Here is a 22,792-nt window from a genome sequence, read left to right on the forward strand (position 1 = left end):
CAACCAAGGATATTTGCTCCTAGTAGGGTCACACATAAGTGAACCTACCAGGTGACAGGCATTGAAGGATACGAGGAATGAAAGGTAGTTCATACAATGCCTCTCCTCATTGAGGCAGTTACTCAGGCATCTGATTCCATAGTGTGGAAGGTTAAGAGAACAACCATCACCCAAGGCATTGTGAGGCATGGTGAAGCAGCAATATCCGAGTCAAAGGGGGCAAAGAACTTCATCAGTGACTTCAAGAAACTCATGTATTTTGAGGGTTACCTGCCACAACATGTTTTCAATCGTGGTGAGGCTGGCCTCTTCTGGAAAAAGATGCTGAAATGAATCTATATAACAACAGAGGAGAATATATTGCCCAGCCAGAAGCCAATTGAAGGCTGTCTCATTCTGTTATTTTGTGCTGTTACCAGCGGTGATTTCAAAACTAAACTACTGCTCAATTGTCATTCGGAAAAATCACAAGCCTCAGGACCAGAATAGCAGGCTAAAGGTGATGTGGGGGTCATGGGGAAGCTTGGGAAACTGTTGCATCATCTATTGAGAAGCATCACCCTAATAACAGCAGTTATGCAAGCACTCATTTAATCATAATGATGTGTCATATTTTCACAAAACATTGAAGTGTCAACCAAAACAAATGTCTCTAGACAGCTTTTCAAGTAAAAAAGAATTAGGAATATATCATTTATAACAAACTAATTATTGCGATATTGATATTCTACAAACCAAATTTGCATTCCAGGTTGGTTCATTCCATGATAGAAGTAAAGATGATTATTCACGATCCTTATAAATGTATATATAATTTTCTTTGAATAAACCTGGAACATAATTTATTTTTTTCAGCATCGAAGACATTATCATGTTTTACATTAATAAAAGTGAGAAAAATTGTTTGAACTGAAAAAGATTCTGGAAGGAATAATGTTTATTTTGCAAGGTTCTACTAAATATGTAGCATACAATGAACACTGCAGCATATTAATTACCTTTCATAACTAAAATTTATAAAACTAATATGAATTCTAATTTCACAATAAGTTAGAACTTATATGAATATCAGCCTCAAATAATAAGTTCTTCATAATATTTACGCTTAGAATAAAATGAAATATATTTCTCTTTGTAATTTGAAATGTTACCATGCGAACTCCAGAAAATGGTGATGCTGTTAGCTAAGTATAAACAAATTTTGAAGTTTTAAATGGCTCCCATGCCCCAATATTTCCATTTATTAATGATGGAGCTGCCATCTATGTTCGCATCAGTGAAAAATTTGATTCCAAGTGTTACTATGTAATTTACCAATGCCTAGCATTGACACAAGACCCCTGGCCTATCTCCCCAGCCGCACAGATGCCGAGGTGATCTTTCGGGATGCGGCACTCCTGAACATGACAGAGGCCGGCTATGTGTGGCTAGTCACGGAGCAGGCCTTGGATGCAGAAAATGTCCCTGTGGGTGCCCTCGGCCTCCGGTTGGTCAATGCCACCAAGGAGCGGGCTCATGTCCAGGACAGCATGTGAGTGCATGTTCACAGCAGGACTTGACCACTCCTCTCTTGGGGGACTGAACGGATGGACAGGGCACTCCTGTGCACTGAACCCAATGTTGGGTTCAGTGTGCAGGAGTTAGAGGGGGAATGCAACAATGAGGTTAGATAGCATTGTTGCTACACACTTTTTTTGGGATTTACATAAAATATTCTGTTTGTAATTGGGATTTTTACAAGCTTTTATCAAAATTAGACCTCCTGAAGCAAAGAGAATTCGTCTTAAACAAAATAATATCTGGGTTGCTTAAATGAAGTTTGAGAATTTAAATTGCAAATTACCCTCCGATATGCATTCAAAATATATATTATTATTCATGCAAATATATATGTATGAAAGGCTGAAGTGCCAACTCCCTCCACCAGACATCCTTGCAGCAGCTTGTGGCATATTGTGCAGCTGCAGATGCAGACCAAAAATGAAAATATAACCTACACATATCGTATAAACTTGAGACTCAACCCCTTTCTATAGCCTTCAAAAATATGTTTTAAAACAGCAGTCATTACTGAATATTTAATTAGATCGGATGTTCTAATTTGCAGCTATTTGTGTACAAATCATACCTTTTAGCCTAATGGTTTGCCTTGAAGGAAAGGCAGCTCTCTTTCTATTAGTTCTAATTATTCCTTCAATGCTTGGGTTACATATAAAACTGAATATGACCCTATGTTATTTCAACTTTTTGATTGGATATATTTTTCCTTGCAAATCATACAGCTATGTGCAATTGTTTAATGCAAGCGTTCTATGGAATCACCACTTCCGCAAACCTTACTGTAGTCACTTACAGTGCACCTATTGTATAGGTAAACTGTAATAACATGGAATTAGATGATTTAAAAAATAAAATGCCCTGGGAAGATTTACAATGAATTAAATCTCACTTGTACAGGGGTTGAACTACATCCCTTTCATTTTCCAGAGTTCACCCCAATAACCACTTCCCTTCACACTCAGTGTCACCTGAATTCCTTTGAAAAGTTTTAATGATGCTGTCCGTCATTTTAAAGTTTTAATATGTCACCACAAGATTTTAAGATTGAAGTTAAATGCAAACATTGAAGCTCAAAAATAAATAAATTTCAGAGAATCCTTACTATGAATAATATGAAACAGTAACAAGTCACAGCCTAATGATGGCACAAAAAATACATGAGAATGAAATAATCTCAAAAAAATTACTTGTAGAATGAAAAGTCCCTTCAGTGTTCCAATGTTAAAAAAAATATGAATTGCTTCATGCTAAACAGTGATGTTCATGGTCATAAAATAAGAGGTGTTAAATAATGATGTACACATTACAATTATGTAAGAACTAAAGCTTTAAAATATGGAAATAGGCATAAAATTATTTCACAGTGCACCTCAATCATCGAAAGCATTGGTAGTTTTAAAGTGAAGCTTATGGAGTACCTGCAAAAGGAGATGTTCTATTCAGGGAAATAATACTTAAATACTCAATAGTATCACCTTTTTGTTAATTGTTGCTTGCTTTTGTGTAATATGATGTAACGTTGACTTATTGTTGTGAAGTTTATTTTTTCACATATTTCTATATAAATTGTGATTTATGGTATATTGGCATGCCTTATGTCATGTGTAATTTACCTCTTGTCATATTTTATCCTGATTGCCTGCTGAGAATAAATGATAATAATAATGCTGGCAACCCCTTGGCTGATTGGCAAACTACAGACAGCTCATAAGCAAACCTAGCTGAATTGTCTGCCAAATTTGATTCCTCTATATAGTTAGTTCTTCTTATGTCCCTTCACCATTTCCTCCACATATGCATTGAAAAGTACAGGTGGCAACAGACACTCCCATCTAACTCCTCTTCATAACACTGTCCATCCCAACTGTCAATCTGCCAGTCACACATGAGCAGTTCTTCACTGGCACATATTTTTGATAAGTCTTAGGCACGCCTGTTTCCGGTTATCAATTCATTAATTTTACCCACACCACTCTATCAAGTACCTCAAAATCAATGAATCAAACTAATACATCCTGATTGTATTCCTATTAGTGACCTTATTACTGCTATGGCATCATGGGTATCTCTCCCCTTCCTGAACTCAAATTGATATGTAATCATTTTCCTGTCTCTCAGTCCTTTCATTTATCATCCTGTATATGGCCTAAGCTGCATGCAAAATCAAACATGCTCTGCAGTCTGCATATTCACACTCCTTTGGATAGGAACTTGCATTGATTTAATGAAATCTTTTTGCCAAATTCCTGCCTCATAAATGCTAAGAATTAGTCCATGAAATCTCTTACTCCTATGTTTTCCTGAACCCTTAAGGAGTTCTATTGGATTATTGGAATATACTTCCACAGCCTTTTTTGATTTCTTTTAGCTTAATGACCTTTCTATCTCACCATCAAGTATGCCTAGGCCTATCCTTATCTATGCCAAAGCTTGCTTCGCTGAATGTCTTTACATCAACAACTATATTTACACAAATACCATGTAATCTACCAAAAAGGTGTGTGGCTTAGGATGCAAGCACCAGATAGAATGGTGCTGGCATCCTAAGGTGCTTGGTGCTTGAAGGGTTAGGAAAAGGGAAAAAACATCCTCTTAAAATCCATGAAAAATGTGTATGTTTGTGCACCCATACAGGTATAATATTACACACACGTACGAGGATGGTCCCAGAAGTACCCAACCCAACAAAGGAAACACCAAAATTTTGGAAAAATGTATTTATTTTTCAATGTAATCTCCTTTCAGCTCTATACACTTTTCCCAGTGATGTTCAATAAGTTTGATACCCTTTTTACTCTAAGAACTGTCTTGCTCCTCAAAATAGCCATTAACTGCCGACATCACTTCTTCACGGTGGGAAAATCTTTGACCACCAAGCTATATTTTCAAGTTTGATAGTAGAAAATAATCCGAGGGGGCTAAATCTGGCAAATAGGGTGCATGAGGTAGTAATTCAAACTTTAATCAATTAATTTTGGCCATTGCAATGATGGATTTGTGAGCTGGTGGATTGTCTTAACGAAAAAACACTTTCTTCTAGAGCCAAATGCAGCCACTTTTGCTTGATTTCTTCGCTCAAACATTGCAACAGGTTCACATAATACTCACCGTTTATAGTTTTTCCTTTTTCAAGATAGTCAATGAAAATTATCCCACACGCAGCCCAAAAAACCGACGCCATGACCTCACCTGTAGATGAAACGGTTCTTTGCCTTCTTTGGAGGTGGTTCTCCCTTTTGAATCCATTGTTTTGATTGTTCTTTTGTCTCAGGTGTGATGTAATGGACCCACATTTCATCAATAGTTATGAAACGGTGCAAAAGTTCTGCTTTGATGCTGTGAAACTTGGCTAAATCCTCAATTGAAACATCTTCACGACACTGGTTTTGCTCGAGTGTGAGCAAACGTGGCACACATCTTACACACAGCTTTCTCATGTCCAAATTTTTAGTTAACATGCAATGTACCGCACTTTTTGAAATGCCTACTATGTCTGTTAGCTTGCTCACTTACAGTCAACGATCATCCAGTATCCTTTTGTGGATTTTCTTCACAGTTTCTGGAGTTATCACATCATTTGGTTGACCAATACGATGCTCATCTTGACAGCTCATACGGCCTCATTTAAACTCTGCTACCCAATATTTTACTGCTGTAAAGGAAGGAGCAGACTCACCCAGAGTAGAATCCAGTTCAGCTTTCATATTGGTTGGGCTGAGGCCTTTCAAATAAAAGTATTGTGTATCTCATAACGATGACCAATATTCTCCATTTTCACATATTCACTGAATACGTTCCCTATTGATGGCTGCCAAGCAAATACTAAACAACGTAGCATCTTCAAACTTGAAATATATGCTTTATAGATTGCATACTTTCTAATAAAGTGATATTTTTCAAACAACTACCGCCATCTCTAGGTCAGGCCAGGTACTTCTGGGGCTTCTTATGTATAAATATTAGCCAAAAATATTACCTGATGGTACCTGATACCTGATGCTACCCGGTACCTGGTACCTGATGATGCCGCAAGTCGGTGAAACGCGTCGTGCCGTATAATAAAATCTGTGGAAAAGTACGAGTCTTTCTTTCTATTTCAATAATGGATATCAATTACTTCCACGAAGTGAAGCCTGAAACAATAGAATATATTAGCCAAAAACTTTGTTTTAAACATGCTAATTTCACCCATTGCAGAAGTTCTCTGCTATGTTAAATAGTAGAGAAGAAAAATGAACCACAACTATTTATACAATAGACCACCACCATCACCAAGACAGGTCATGCAGAACTGGAAAGCAAGAATGGGTAAATTCTATTTCCCATGGCCATGCAACTTAAGGTCCCCATGCTTGATGCCCCAGGTAGAAAATTTCCCACCCTATTGTTGACAGCAGACCATGAGAGATATCATCCATGTGGAGAGGCCTTTCTGCGTTCCCCCTCACTATCCAATGATGATTGCCTCATTAACCTAAGTGTTAACATTGTCGTGCCTTTTCTTACCTCATTCACCTTATTGGGTCTGCGTATATTTTTGGTGCAAGTTGCAATACTTAGAAATGTGATAAACAGAACAATTACATATTTTGTTTCTCCAAAGGCATTATTGGCAGGTGGCTTTTAGTTAGCTGAAAGGACTTGCCAATTTACTGGTTAGACTTAGTTGGATTTCTTGGAAGAATGAATCCTAGGTTTCTTCCATTGACCTACCGTGCCTAGGCACAATGCGTACATGCAAGCAAGCATACACGTGTGTATGTACGTGAGTGCCTATCTATATTAGCTAATGTATAATGATTGAGATGATGTCTGCAATGTATGAGCTGTTGATGCAGCCAATGAATGTATGAGCTGATCTCTGCATGAATGGCTGATGCCTTAACACCCATGGCCACACACACTTGTGGTGGCTTGCGGGGTATTTTGTACATGAGTGCAAGATCACAAGGTCATGGGTGGACGGTCAATGCACCAGACTGGGACTCCACTCATTAATCAGTCCCTGGTGTCACTTCTTTGCAGATACATTTTAGCTTCAGCTCTTCGTGACATGAACGCCAAGGAGAACATCACTGAGGCGCCTAATGACTGCGACAATTCCGGATCCATTTGGGAAACGGGGAAAGTGCTCTTCGAGTGAGTCCCATCCTTCCAGAGCATGCTCCTCTTTCCTCCTAAACGGAAATAGCATGATGGCCGGCTGGCTTTCCACGCCAAGGAGCGGTTGTGTGTCCTTTGGGCACAATTGGGTTCAGTCCTAATTTGATTGCCATTTCATGAGAAGATGAAATGTGGACCCTTGATGAATTCCACTTTGCCTATGAAATTCCATATTTGCCTGTGAAAATTGATAAAACATGAAATTTTTCAGAAAATGTTTGGAATATATAATGCATGTAAAGCCATACTATTTGACTGTATTAACATTCATAAATTTAACTTGATTTCTTATTTATTTTTACAAGTAAAGTTTATTTTTTTCAGGGAAAAGGGGTTCTAAATTAGACATGAATTTGAGAACCATTTATGTCCTCCAAAAAGATCAGGAGAACAAATGCTCAAACTAAAATCATTAATATTCTTTTACCAGCTCAATAAAATGAAAATAACAAGCAGGGTTGGCTTGTTGTGTTTGGCAACCTTGAGTGAGGGGCCTTCAGCAGGGACTCTCGGCTGTCATTTTGGGGGCCTCCATGTGAGGCATTGATTGCCATGGGCACTTAAATTTCTTGGAAGGCCACACTTCTCAAGAATTTCACAAATTGTAAACATCATTCACCTTGACTGGGACTTGAACCCAGATATTTTGATTTCCAAGCACCTTTCTGTGTTTAAACGTTGGCTTTAACTTGGTGGACATTGGTGTCATGCACATATCCATGATTACGTAAACCATTGAATATATGGCAGTTACTCATAACATCTTGATCCTTACAACCCCTAGAAATTCATATTGCATTAAGAGGATGCCTCAGTAATTTAATTGGCTGTAGAGTTGTCTGGATATCAAGGGACCTGGATTCAATTCCCAGCCTTGGCAAAGTATTTCTACCCACTGTGAAATTTCTACATTTCGTTTGACATCATCAGATGACTTAGTTAAGGTAACTGTCTAGGCATCTCCCGCAGTTCTTTGAATTAGACCATACTTTCCATACTAAAAAGAAAGACTCGTACTTTTCCACAGACTTAAAATCTGTGGAAAAGTACAAGTCTTTCTTTCTTTTTAGTATGGGTATTAAATACTTCCACGAAGTGAAGCCTGAAACAATAGAATATAGACCATATTTGTTCGCTCCATAAGGAGATGCAAGTTGCATGTCTTTGTCTTCACATTTCTTTGATCTCTTTCTTTCATTTACAATCACACTCTGAAAGTTTTCTCCAGCAGCAAGGAATCCTACAAAAACAACTGCTTGTGAACCTAAAGATCCTTGGTGCCACACTCTCAACTCGTGGTGAATGGATGGCTGATTTATTCACTATGCCCCCAATGCATCCACTGGCCTCTTCTCCCCTATAGATATATCCGCCGCCAGGTGCTACTCAATGGGAAGACAGGCAAGGTGGCATTTGACGACAATGGGGACAGAATCAATGCGGAATATGACGTGGTGAATGTGCGGCTGAGGGGTGAGCACATCTCCGTTGGGCAGCACTACTATTGCGCGGCAAGTACTCTCACTACCACTCCCATGCAGTCCCATGAAATGCAATGGCTTTTAACTTCTGTCAACTAGTCGAAAGAATGTTGGGATATGACAGCATTGGATACGGCAAATCTTTGGTATCAACCAAGAGACAAAAGCATTTATAAAGAATTTCCATAATATTCTTATATTACTTATGCCTGTGATAATATCCCATCAACTAACTTATTTAATTTTCATTATCATGCTTAAGAGCAGCTTCTGCAAGGATGTTTTGTATGTTTGTCAATACAATTCAAATTTAAAGTTGTTGCAGGACAATGTATGATTAAAGGAGTAGTGAATGGAGGAGCAGGGTAGTGAGAGGCCGTCCTCTCTCTTGATGGGGTGGAGATTGTTAGGGCGGTTGATTGGGGGAGAAAGAGGACACATATTGGGGCTGTGTGGGGAGATAGTATATGTCAATTAAGAATGAACTGGTCAATGATTGGCGTATCAGTGAAGATGCTTTACAAGTGCCAGTTTTCTAGGAAGTCCATAGAGTTGTGTAATCATTTCCAGGGTCCTTCAGAAAGCCACCTGCTATCAGTCGACTGTTTATGAAGATAATCAATGTTGATATCTACCACTGTGAAGTAAGTCTTTCGTGCAATGCATATAATGCTGATGGCATTTTCGTTCCTGTTATTACTTGAAGGCAGTCTGAGAATTTACAGACATTGCCTGAATCATTGGGTATGGTGGGCAGAGAGCCTGGCAGATGACCTGAGGGCCTGAGTTCAAATCCATGTATCTCTGGATTTGTGCATAACCTGGGGAACCACAGGTGGCACACGGAATTAGGAACTTCCGTCCACTCAACATCTTTGAAATGTGATTGAACCAACTCCAGCTTTTATTTAGGATTCAATAGTTTACTTACATGATGATAGAATGCACTGATCATTATTTATTTTTATAGCTCCATAAAAATGCTAGTGCTGACTGCTGTATTCTGGGTACTCTTTGAAGCCATGGATTTCAAATCAGTGCTTTTGCAAAACTTGTTTTATTTCTTCCTTGATTCCTTCCTTCATTTAAATCCTATTGACAGTTTGAAATTTCAATCTCATTTTCTTTTTCTTATTTCATTTACAAATCAGATTTTCTTGGTGATCTTGACAACATGATAAATAAAATAAACAAGCACTGATGTTTAACATTTCTTGCTTACAAGAAATAGAAACTCCTTTATTTGAATATTACTTGAAGATAAGTGACTTGAAATGTGTAATGAAATGAAATGAAATTCATTTCTTCTAGTAAATATGAATGATTGCTATGCCCACTCCTGAAAATGGCGATGGGGCTGCAACCTTCAAGCAACGAATAAAATAATTCGAAAATTTTAAATGGCTGACTCCCTATATGTCATTGGCACATACTGCCATCTATCATCATGTAAGTGAAAGACATGATACTAAATGTTTATATGTAAGTTGCCAATATGTGGATTGAACACATGCCCTATAGAGTGTTGTGTGAAGTGAATCCTACCCTCGTATATCAATCCAACCTTTGGGAGTAGCATACTGTATATTGGTATTGGATTGGTTTGGGTATATTGACCCATTTTGGGGGTATTTTTGTTTATCTAATGATAATTTGGAGATGGAAATTTCATTATCCTATACAGTTTTTTAAATTGCATTCTTTTTTCATTAAAGAATTGAATATTCATTTAGGTAAGTAGGAAGGGAAATACTGCTTCTTACTTAAGAAGGGGTCTGATATATTTTTAGAGCACACTTTACTTGAAAGACAAGGATTTTCAATTGGTTGATTTTAATATACTCTCCATTTCAATGGCAAAATCTCCCCTCCCCATTACTACCCACCTCCTCCGTCGCATGCTTGGGCTTCAAAGTCACTTCCTAACTTGAGGAGCCGAGAATGCCAACCCCATTTTGTGGTTGCCCAAACAGAAAAGATCTTTTGATCATTATTCAAACCAGTTGAAGTGGCCTCCAATCACAACTGGCACCAGCATAGTTGTCAATTGCATGCCTTTTTAGAGTCTATGATACCCAACTACACAAAAGTACAAAAAAAATTATTACTCCTGCAGCCCATTATGTCACCAGCTATTAATGGGCCTTTGATGCCTGTGTATTATGTGGGCCCATTGTGAAATATTGGAGAGTAATTAGTTGAATCAACATCAATTGGCTGACTAAAATTGTTTGCTTCAGGAATCAGACAAGATGGCTCTGAAACTGGACGAAGGTGCGATCTTATGGCCTGGGAGACTTCGTACCAAGCCGGAGGGATTCATGATTCCCACGCATCTCAAGGCGAGTGCACATGCATTTACATACCCTGCCATCTTTTAATTTTCTACACGAAAATGTAAAATTGTCCCAGCAGTTGTTCCCTCACACAGAAAGACTCTCAAAGAGTATGCCCAGTCTAGGAAAATATTACCCAAAGCTTTGCACGGAAATTATCAAAGATATATGGGATATGAGAAAAATTAATTAATGAAACTACAAAATTTCATGCCTGAGTCATCCATCTGGTGACTGAACTTTTATTTACTTACAAAACAAAACACATATGAGAGTCTTACAGCCATTCATGAGAAATATGTATGAATGTTTCACTACTTGACAGATATAATATTTTATTCGGCACTTCCTTTTTTGCAATAACTGGAATAAATTTCAATTCACGGGCAACTTCAGATTTGGATTTACAAAAGGCTTCATTTATGGATGGTATTGGACATCTGGAACTTTAAAGGCTGAACGTGGTCTGAATTGTGGCCATTAAAATCAAGCCTCGTTCATGGAAAGCAGGCCTTCCATTTTCCAGTCAATGAGTTCAAAGGGTTCCCTGTAATTTCAAGGGCTGTGAGCTTTCTTGCTCTAAAATTTGATAAACCCACCATATTGAGATCTGAAGAAGTTCCTGTGGTTCAATGTCGATAACAAGAAGGACAAAAACTAAAGCTAGAGGAGAGAAAGGCAGCATAATACACAACTGAGAATGAAAAAAGGAAATACTTTTCCCTCTAGCATGGTTGGATAATGCTATTCTAATTGTTATTTTTATGTTAATATAATTAAAATTAATGAAAAAATGACATCTAAAACCTATCTGTTCTACTTTTACTCTCTCTCTCTCTCTAAGCTTATTGACATGGTCTCTCCTACCATAGTACAATAGGGCTAATAATACATTTTCAACATTATAGCTAGAGAGAGATCTCCGTCCAATTAGCACAAGAGATTTAATATGTAATTGAACATTCCCTCCATGAATGATTCCCAACCTAGCTCCTCAAATAATTTCTATATGCTACTCAGTTTATCATTAAAATGTTTTAGAAATCTAGCTCCTCTACGCTACACCTAACCCAATTTGGCTGTAAATCCAACTTCATGTGGATCTCATAATACACCAGCAGCATATTCTAAATTAGGTCTTAAGAGTGAAAGATAACATTGCTCTTAAACCTTCTTCTTACATTTCCCCAATCCCCTTCTAATAAATCCTGATTTTTTGTTGACTTGTCCACATATTCCCCCTAGTATGTGTTTCACCCAGGTGAGGACCTGAATGTGACCAATGTCCAAGTTGTTATGATGATGAGATACCGTACATACAATGTCACAGGTGTTTGTAGAGGTGCATGTGGTGCCACAGTCCACGAGTTTAAAGCTAACTTTAAACACCAGTGTGTTTTTACTTTTACAAATACTAAGAAACTGTGAGAGATACCACATACTCCCATGCATGTACGGTATTTCATCATAACATCATGTTTAAAGAAACATGATGTTATGGTCATGTTATGTTAAAGGCCCTCAAAATTTCAAAGCGTTAGAGGGCATCTCAGCAGTTCAAGTGGCTATATTTTGGTATTTCTGATGCAGTAGTATGCATTTGACTTGGGTGTTTTGCAAGCTTGGTAAAAGGCCATGATGAGGCTGGGCATGTGCTTCGTGTACTTGTCCTGTTTCTTTCCTCCTGCCCCCCCATTCTTGCACTCCCCTCCTTCCTTTCCTCGGACATACTCATTGTGGTCAATCATAGGGCCAGATGCCATCTATAGATTGCCCTTAATTATAGCAATGCCCATCAATATGTAAGACTCACACAATCTGTTTTGAAAAACTTGATATTTATCATTTGCAGCAACTTCAATTTGTGGAAATAGTTCACCTTGATGGTGACACGAATTCGGAACCCTCAATTTCCACATGGAAATGATTTTTACATTTAGGAATTGTTGCATTGTATTGCAAATTAGTGGATGACTCCATTAAAAGTTACTGTCTCCCACTATCTCCCACAGTTTCTTTGAATTAGTATTTGTTACCATCTTAACAATCACAAAACCTTTCGCCCTCACAAGTCATTCAAATAGTACAGGGAATAAAATATGATTTTCTGCCACTATGCATATAAATGTGCTGGCAGAAAATGATGGACTCCGCCCAAGCACGTCGAACACCCTGACAATGCATTACCTCAGTGGCTCCCAACTACATTCCACCCTGACAACAGTTAAATGACTGTGAGAGCACGCTCCAGTTGTCATCAAGCAGTAATTTAATTTTTTGTTATTACTTTCTGTTTTTCTTAATGCAAATGGAAAATTTAATTTAATTCTCAACTGCACCTCTGTGAAAATTACCTATCGATGCAGTGAAGGTGTATCAGCCAAATGAGAGAAGAATTTGGATGCCCTTAGTTCAACAACCCTGAAGAAGATCCTGCAGATCTATTTAATTATTTTTGTGTGGAGGGGCAAATTCAAGGAATAATCCCAATTGGGATCTAATTATGGTGGCAGAATGGGTCAGAGGAAAAATTCGTCATGGGGCGACCAAGTTGCCTCCAGCAGGGTGGTCACCACCATTACTTGGCCACTTAGCCACATGGTGGATGCCTCAATGGCACATCCTCAAGTTGTACCCAGTTGACTTCAGGCTCAGAGCAGTCTAAAAGTTTTGCAAAGAGACTCTTCTAAGAACACAGCACTTTTGTCTGAGTGGCAGCCAGAGGCTGTTGGACAAGGCAGTTCCTATCAGTCCATCTAATCAATCTGTAATGGCCCATTTTTCAGATTATTGTTATTCCAGTGGCTCCTTTTATTACACCTTGGAGTTATATCTCCAGAATGAACAGGGGAAGAAAATAGTAATTGCTACTTTTCCTTAAAACTTCTCAGAAGGAAAAAAGTTACAAAAAAGTGAATGGTAGGTGTTAATTAGCATTGGTTACATTCGTCTGGAATATGTGGCAAGTATTTAGAATCAGAAGAATGGAAGAAAGCCATCGGAGAAAATGTTGATTCAGAATTTGGATTAGGTGCGGAGGGAACCTCGCAGATCTGTTGAAAACTGCTTAGAGAAGGGTTTAGGCATGACAGAGTAAATGTGATGAGAGGTTATGGAGTAATGAATAGAGCATGTAATATAAAGATGATTAGAGAGGCAGCTGAGTTCATTAGTGTCACCAAAGAGGGAATCATTACGGCCGTACTGGCAGATTGGCATCCAAGATGGAATGAGAGAGATATGTGTCAGCACTGACAGATTTAAGTACTCATTCTTCCCTTGAATAATGCATAATCATAAAAACACCAGGCATAATTTGACTTCATTCCTTAGGGTTACTAATAATAACTGTGATTCCATCCTGTCAGAGTGAATGGTTAGAAGTCAGCAATTCCTTGTATTAGCCCCATCAATGTAATACCTCCCACATTTCAGGTGCTGACCATCGAGGAGAAGCCCTTTGTGTATGTGCGGGAGGTCAAGTGGGGTACACGAGCCCAGAGTGGCCTGCACTCGACCCGGAATCCTGAGGAGGCATTTGGGGGTCCCTCGCTGGGAGCCAGTGCATCGCCCTCTGGCCTCGATGAATCCGAGGCTGCCCAAATTGAAGGCTGCCACCTTGATGAGATTCCATGCCCCCACTTCAATGCTTCTGAGGACGGTCAGTTACCTTCACCACCTGGGTTATGAGACAGTGTTCGATGATGAAAGGACAATGTGCCAAGAGGGGAAAAACTCCAATATCCCCGATGACAGATGGTCATTGTAGCATAGAAAAATGTGTAAGATATTTTGAAAGGAAAAGATACCAGTGTGGAGACAATATTTGGGGTTGATTGAAAGGAAATTTAAGTTTTGATTTGTAAATGTCTGAATCCCAACTGCATTTACAACTGAAGTTTTCATCTTCAAGGGAACCTTCAACTTTTCTCTTGATCTTTCCTATTGTTGGCAATTGCAGCAGCAGAGGTAGCTTCAATGGTATTACAATCATAACTGATTTCTTGTCGAGGATCAGCAAATTTTTTCCCTGCAGTATCTCAAAGGGTAAACAGTCCAAAAATCCAAATAAAAAAGTCAGTCAGATTGGGCAACAAAAGTGGGCAGCCTTCAGCTAATGACAGCTGTATTTTTAGTTTTTATCTCAAGCCATCCTTTTCTCGATGTTGGATATGTGGGTAGCAATGTCAATAGACAGTGTTACCCACTTCACTTGGCCCTGGCTACTAGGCAGGTGGGCCCAATCCAGCCAGAACTGAGCCTAAGCTAGTATGAGCTGCATTCTGAAAATCTATGCTAATGCAGGGAAGTGAAGGCTGGAACACAGTGGATCCAGAGTCGACACAATAGTATTTGCTCCAGTTTATTCATCATAAGAAAATGTTTTATAATTCTGCTCACCATATTTTCAATAAAATTACCTTTTTGTCAACAAAAGGCTCTAAAAACAAAACGGCTTTTATGAATTCAAAATCAACATGAGACATTTTCACGATACCTGAAATTCTTTTCCAATGGGAAATAACTGTAAGCAGTGAGAAATGAATTGGTTGGAAAGATTGAAATTAATTTTTAACAATCCACATGGGTTAATATCTCCACTGAAACTCATCGTCTGATAAAATAACATTTCCAAGAGCAAAAACTGCTTAATTCTCCAATTCTTCTGTTCAAGCTCTCATTTTGTTGCTTTAGAGAATGTCAGCTGATTGCCAGCTAAGCGATAAAACTTCTAATAGAAACCATTGCTGAGACCATTTGGTAAATTTTATGAATTCGGTAAGTTTATAATTTTAATGTGATAATTTATATTGACCAGAAGAAGTAAACTGCATATTCGATGGATTGAAAACTGAAAATTCTCCATAATCCTATGATATATTTGTCAGCCTTTCTATCTTTTCCACTGGTTTCCTACAGTTGTTTTACTATCATTTCACTTTTATTCACCAGCCCTGAGAATGCCATGTTCTCTCTTTAAGGCAAGCAAATGCATAGTTTTGCTGTTCAATAAATGAATCATTATTCTTTGCATTATTTAAAATGATTATAAAAATATTACGAATATTATTGATAGAATTGAGCTCTTACGGCTAGTAGTATTGAATGAATAGGATTCTTTTATTCAATATTACGAATATTAATCCACAGCAGCAGCCTTTTTTTTTTAATTTTTCCAATGCCAGTCATTCTTTTTTCCAGCCTAAGTGATTGCTTCAGGTTTCTGAGAAAAATGTGTTTAGATATTCACTTGATCAGATAGTACCTTTTTGTTGTAAAACTGTCATTCTACCTTATTAACATGGCTGAAAAATGGACAAAATTTACTTTCCAATGCTAATTAAACTCAAATTAATGACTCAAATAGAATTGGATAGTAAATTTTGTCTCTTTTCTGCCATTTTAAATAGGTAGAATTACAGTTTTACATGTGTGTGTGTGTATGTGTGCATGCATGTGTGTGTGTGTATATATATACACACATACAGATGCTTAGTGGGTCATGGTAGTCCAGGGGTACATCATTGGCCTACTAACCAGAGGGTCCAGGGTTTGATTTCTGGAAGCCTCTCTGGGCACCTGCAGCTCCACCCAAGCTATGTGATTTTTAGGGTATCAGATTTTCCTGGGAAACCATAACCCACACAGGGAAAGGAACTGGCCCCCCTACCCTGCTAATGGGTGAATTTCAATTGCTGTCGGGCTTAGTACTGGGTGAACATCACCTACCAAACTGACCTTCAGGTTGATATATTATATATATATATATCACACAATGCTATTTTCCTTATTATTCAGTTATCGTGTGTCCATTAGCACACATGGATCATATCGAGGGAGTTTACTGTACTTATCGAAGTTTGTTATTGAATAGGAGGTATTAATTAAAATAAACATAAAACTGGTAATGATCACTTTTATTCATTTCTTGTATTGGTTTATGTAATATATATATATAACTTATCTCCTCATTAACACTATAATAGATTAACTGAGTTAGTAGAGCAAACATGCTAGATACAGTCACAAGAATTGCAGCCATGTAGCGAGAGATTTGTATCGCAGTGGGAGTAAATGGAATGGAGCTTAAAATCCTATTTTAGAAGGATTTTTTCAAAATAGGATTACGCTTTTAATTCTTTTGTCGCAATGTAGCGAGTTTCTGTTCAAATTATGAGGATAGCATTGGATTTGGAGTTGATAAATTAAAACATGCTCTAGATGTTGATGAGTACCCAGGCATTATTAAAAAGATATTAATGATGGGCATCTACAGACATCCCCTGATGACTGACTGAATTCTGTCATTTCAGGAGACGAAGGTGGCACCATGTACTGCTGCAAAGGATTCTGCGTGGACCTGTTGAAGGAACTTGCCAAAACAATCAACTTCACGTACAGCCTGGCGCTGTCACCTGATGGTCAGTTTGGGTCCTATGTGGCGAAGAACACCTCAGGTGAGAGGCAACCCTTATTGTTTGGTGGGGAAGGGGGTGGGGGCAGAGGCAAGGGCCCTCTGTGGGCGAGGGGATTTGTCACTTCATGTCTCAGATGCAGTAAAACGTTGACTTTGAATGTTGTTACCGTGCTGTTTAGTCGGTGGGAAGAAGGAGTGGACGGGGTTGATTGGGGAGCTGGTGACCGAGCGAGCGGACATGATCGTCGCCCCACTCACCATCAACCCAGAGCGTGCGGAGTTCATCGAGTTCAGCAAACCATTCAAGTACCAGGGCATCACCATTCTGGAGAAGAAGGTGAGCATCATTCACCACCGGAGAATAATGCATTTGGCCTGGTCATGTGGTCACAAGTGCTTGCTTACTTCGCAGGCACTGATCTCTCGGGTCCATCCATGCCCATGGGCTGATGCAATTCATGGTGGGTGTTCACTTGCACCCCCCTGCGGCTTTTGAGATACACTCCTCTCCACCTTTCTGGAATATTTCAGAGTCCCCTTATCCTCCTCCCATTTATGATTTTAATTTTAATATATGGAGGGAAGGGAATGAATTTAGGATCCAAAATATCCAGACGATGTAAAAGTTTGGCTAACAAGCAAGAATCATTAAAAATCAATTTTATGGGGCCATGGAAAAAGCAAAAGAGTGTTTTATGGCCCAATAGAATAGTCATAATTATACACTTTGTGTTAGCATGTAAAGAATTTTGATTCTTGACTGCATATTCAGATTTATGCAGAAATATGGAATACGTTTAAGATGTAGCCATCTAAATACATTAACATGTAGCCACAACATTATAATTCTGTTAAATCTGCCATATCTATGACTTGTTTAGCCCTTGAGCAAATGCTTTGAATCTCCATTTGCTTGGTGTTTTAAACACAAACCACTTCTTGTGAAATATGCTATGAATATCCAGATAGAAAATTGTGTGCCACTTTGGTTTTTCATATGTGGGACTGTCCAATGGTGACACTCACATTAACTGAGAAGCAGCATTTCAAACGCATACGTTTCTCTCAAATTGCCCCTCTGTCTCCATCTTCCACCACAGCCATCCAGATCATCTACGCTGGTGTCTTTCCTGCAGCCATTCAGCAACACATTGTGGATTCTTGTGATGGTGTCTGTCCATGTGGTTGCCTTGGTGCTTTACCTCCTGGATCGGTTCTCACCATTTGGCAGATTCCGTCTTGTTGCACCCCCAGTGCCTGCTGGGGGACCTCCGCCACCCCCAGGTCTCCTACCACCCCCAGGTTTGCAACTATCCCCAGGTTTGCCACCACTCCCGGGTGTGCCGTCCCCCCCCCCCCTTCAGGCCTCTGCTTTATGCATTTAAAAGCAGCATTGCCAATGAAATTGGTTGCCAAAGGTGGTTCCCCTGGGTCAGAATATATGCTTAATACTGGGCTCGTCCTGAAAGACCAATGGACACACACACCTTGAGAACTCCAGTCAAAGATCTAAAATATTACTCTCTCCCAAAAGAGTATATGATAGATCCATAATCCAATTTGGAGCACAACAAAGCATGGTAGAATGATCTGATTTCCATGCGGTGTGGCTTAAAAACCTTTAAATATTTTGTGTTCAACAGTACTTTTTGCATAGCACCCGGATATGCTCTCTCTAATTTAGTCAGCAATTCAGGACAATTCCTGAGAAATGGATGGACTCCTCAAAGGGAATATTTCTGCCATATATATGTAGTATTGGGGGGACATATCATGGTGTCCACAAAGTCAATGGAAGTGATAACAATTAGTTTTCTCAGTAGAGAAGTGGAATCCTCCCTGAAGTGTGGACAGATCCTCTCACTTCGCTGCTTTGTATTTAAAAATGTGGTGTTATTTCTATTGGTGTCAGCAAACAGCTGGGTAACAATCTTGCTAATTTCTCGATGAGAAATTACCCTTTGCCATCAGCAGGTAGAGGTGGGATTCCATTTGAGTGTTTCAAAGTGGGCTACCATGTGGTTGATGTTGGAGACAAAGTCAATCCAGAAAGCTTTCTGGGCCTACTTAACCATTTTTTGGGCTAGAGTAGTAGTTTTAGGGGAGGCGACCTGCAGCTGAGGTCATTTGCACCATTAGGGGTGGACAGGAAAGGATGAAGGGTGGAGAGAAGCGCAGCGTTGGATTTAGCCTACTCTTAACAAAAGATGCCAAGGGGTCCAAATCTTAACGTTCCATCCGACGGACGGCGTACTAACTCTTAAGTACCCTCCACAAAGAACCTCAAGAAGGGATCAGGACACCACTGAAGAATATCCATCGCCACCACGATTCGAACCCAGGCTCTCCAGGTGGGAAGCCAGTACGTTAGCCACCACACCATCCCGATCCCTTTGGGCTGGTGCGTTAAGGTGTTTCATGGGATTGGTAAAAGCACTTTTCTTTGAAGCCCTGAATGATCACATTCTTGCAATGCAAACATTAAATTTAATCTTCTCAAGTTAACATAAAAAGAAATTTCTGAAGTTCTGTTCGCCTTCAATTTGAATATCACTAGAAATTATAGTATTTAGTATTTTACTCTGTGGTACATTGATTCCTATCGAGTTCACAAACAATTTGTGAATAGTGCAGGGAAAAGTGATTGTGAGTCACCATTTGATGTGCAGTGATATTCCATGCATCTATTTTGACCATGTTTGGCTGGTGGTCTTTGAAGGTTACCCATTTAAGTCAAGATGTTTCCGTATTCTCACCCTCAACAGACCCGAGGGGCGTCGGTAGTTACTGCCCGTCGACCTCATCCTCGGCAGCAGCCACAACAGAGGAGGATGCCCTGAACCTGTCCAGTGCCATTTGGTTCGCCTGGGGGGTACTCCTCAACAGTGGCATTGGCGAAGGTGAGCGCTCTGCAGCGGTGGGTGCCCACAAACAACCATGCGTTTGTGCATGGCAAGACTTCACTGCATCCATATGACCCCTCATCAATGAATGCCACACTCTCATGTCGTGGAAGCATCTCAGTCAGGCCCATTGTTTTGAAAAATCGAAACCAAATAATTAAGTATTGTTTATTGCTGTGTTGATCTTACTTTAAATACTACAAATGTACCTAGTATTAATTTTTGAAGTAGCAAGAGCATTTCTTGAGTTAGAGATCATAGTTAATGAGAGTGTTTTACATGCATTGCAACACATATGGGGATGATTAGACCACTGTGGTAAAATTTGATTAGTAGCAATACAGTTGTCTTTAAAGGTGAAAATTATATTGCAACTGTTAAGACTTTAGAATGTCATAAATATTTGTATACATTAAGTTCAATCTTTCTTATTTGCATCTTCATTCCATTCAATTCAAATTTGTTTGAGCTATATTAATACTTAAATGATCAATTAGAGGCAATAATTGAGGGTGATGCTTGAAAGAAGTATCTGATAGTGATCAGAGCGTGATGATAGGTGAAGGAAGTGAGGTATGGGATTACAATTTAGGAACAAGGAATACTGCGAGGAGAGAGCAATAGAGTTCTGCAGGTGACAGGATTTTATAATGAACACTGACTTAAAAACACCACAGTAGGCATAGGCATCAATTGAAAATGGCTAGGGATTCAGAAAGGTATCAGTTACGCTGTATTATGGTTAGGCACATATTTAGGAAAAGCAATAAATCAACTTCCCAGGAGTCAATAAAGCAGCTTCCCAGGAGTAGATGTGGATTCAAATCATGATTTACTATTAATGAAGTTTACAATCTCATTGAAGAGGATAAAAGAGGGAAGTTGGTTGGCAGCTTAGCAGCTATCAGCAGAATTCAGAGAAAATCTTAAGTGAGGAAAGGGAGCTGGGTTAAACTAAAGAAAAATGGGCAATATGAAATAAGGGATATCAGAAACAGCCAAAGAAATTGTATGGAAAGGACACAAAAACCATGGACCACAAAACAAACCACTTAGAAAGAAAGTTGAGAGAAGGAAATGGAAGAATGCGAACATAAGCGTTAGGTAGAAGTGAGGATTAAGAATTGAATAATAAACTGAGGTTGGAAACTAATAGAGTAAAAGAAGCATGGTGGAAGATGCAGTGTGAGGATATGGAAAGTTAACAAATGAAAGAAATGCATGCACTGCACAAGAAGGTGAAAACATGTTCATTGAAAAAAGACAAAGTTTGTAGACTGTTGAACTGTGGGTGTGGAGAAGGAGTTAGGAATGAAAAAACAAGTACGGAAGTGCTGGTCATGATAGGGGAAGGAGAGAGAATTGTTGTGAGTAATCCAAAGGAGGCAGGAAAGATGGGTGTTGGGCATTTTGATTCAAAATGGGACATTGAAGACTATGATAGATTGAAAAATGCTAGGCAAGCAATGAAGGGGTTGGCAGAATAAGCATGTTGGGCAAACTGAAAAGAGTAAGGAAGTCTGTGAAATTGCAGGAGGTTTATTTTAGTGTTGGATGTCTGTTTGTATTTTGTTAGCCGAGGTGAGGAAATATAATAATGAACCTTTGTATAGTCTGTATCCTGCCAAAACCTACTTTCACCAATTGAAGCCCTTTCTCACACATAAGACCTTTCTCATCAACAATTATACATTCAGACCAAGCCATTAAAATAGGCATGGCATTCCAGTGGTGAGAGGAGTTAATTTCTGTAATTACAATCAGTCAACAATAGATCAACCACCCATGAATTGTGTCAACATATCAATAGTAGAGTCATCGACGGAAATAATTGCAATGTTTTACCTGTATATTTCTATGATAACATTAGTGTGTGAGCTGAATCTCTGAAGTGGAGCATTGTGTACTCAAAATATGTCCTGTTAATAAGGAATGTACAAGCATAGAAATCATCTCTAGAGTTGCAGGATCTCTCTTCAGAGGCCCTGATACAAAAGGCGGCACCAACTTATTTCATAACCATTAAGTCTGATGAAATTAATGAATTTTAGTTCTCGTTGGCTCTTGACCTACTGCTACCACTGTGCTGACCAGATTAAATTACAAACCACTCAAGGAACTAGAAGATATCCTAACAACTAACTGCGATGGGTTTTGAATTGAAAGTGCAATGGATGCTAGTTAGGGAATTAGTAAATGTAAATCAAGTTCAATCAAGTAATGTTCATGGTTTGACCATGCAGGAATTTGAAACGGGGTTGGGGCAATGGGAGTTCATATCCCCAGGAACTGATGTTGGCATGCTGTGCTCTCTTGCCGCATGTCCAGGTACGCCACGGAGCTTTTCTGCCCGGGTGCTTGGCATGGTGTGGGCCGGCTTTGCCATGATCATCGTGGCCTCATACACGGCCAACCTGGCAGCCTTTCTTGTACTCGAGCGACCCAAGACAAAACTTACTGGGATCAATGATGCCAGGGTAAGAAATTACACCATTCAGTCCCCCTGCCTCGCCTTCTCATGACATTTGACATTGCCATACCTCCTGTGACCTCATTCATCTTGAGGCCCAATGAATGCCGAAAGAATGTTTTTCTATGTTCATTAAAAATTAGCATAAAAAGTCATGGAATTTAGTATGTTTAAGGCAATACTAGATTGATTAGAAGAGTAAATAGCAATGAATAGCATGTGCTGGGTTGAAAAGTGATTTAAATGAACAATGATCAAAAATAATTTGGGAATTTATCTGCCCATGATAATCACGATTTTAAGAAGTAGAGGTTGTTGAAAGTTGTGTGAAAAACGTCTAAATGGACTAGTAGAAATCCATGTGTTCTCAAATTTTAATCCTTTAATGTTGAGCATATCTGTAGGTAAACCTTAAATGCATAGAAATGTCAGATAAAAAGCATTAATGTAGTATAATTGTG

The 22,792-nt window shown here is 39.0% G+C and overlaps 1 protein-coding gene across 2 annotated transcripts in view; it reads left to right on the forward strand.

Annotated features, from left to right (window-relative positions):
* LOC139688627 (glutamate [NMDA] receptor subunit 1-like) overlaps positions 1-22,792 on the forward strand; it is a 59,418-nt gene that overhangs the window by 20,654 nt on the left and 15,972 nt on the right. For both annotated transcript variants that reach the window (XM_071586182.1, XM_071586183.1), the window contains exons 7-16: positions 1,358-1,531; positions 6,586-6,699; positions 8,087-8,234; positions 10,445-10,546; positions 13,976-14,201; positions 16,855-16,998; positions 17,138-17,295; positions 18,059-18,260; positions 19,724-19,858; positions 22,190-22,338. In XM_071586182.1, the coding sequence (XP_071442283.1) occupies positions 1,358-1,531; positions 6,586-6,699; positions 8,087-8,234; positions 10,445-10,546; positions 13,976-14,201; positions 16,855-16,998; positions 17,138-17,295; positions 18,059-18,260; positions 19,724-19,858; positions 22,190-22,338 (1,552 nt within the window). The remainder of the gene's footprint in view (positions 1-1,357; positions 1,532-6,585; positions 6,700-8,086; positions 8,235-10,444; positions 10,547-13,975; positions 14,202-16,854; positions 16,999-17,137; positions 17,296-18,058; positions 18,261-19,723; positions 19,859-22,189; positions 22,339-22,792) is intronic.

This window comes from Hetaerina americana, unplaced genomic scaffold, assembly GCF_022747635.1.
Source record: "Hetaerina americana unplaced genomic scaffold, ioHetAmer1.1.p SCAF_21, whole genome shotgun sequence".
Classification (NCBI taxonomy): Eukaryota; Metazoa; Arthropoda; class Insecta; order Odonata; family Calopterygidae; genus Hetaerina; species Hetaerina americana.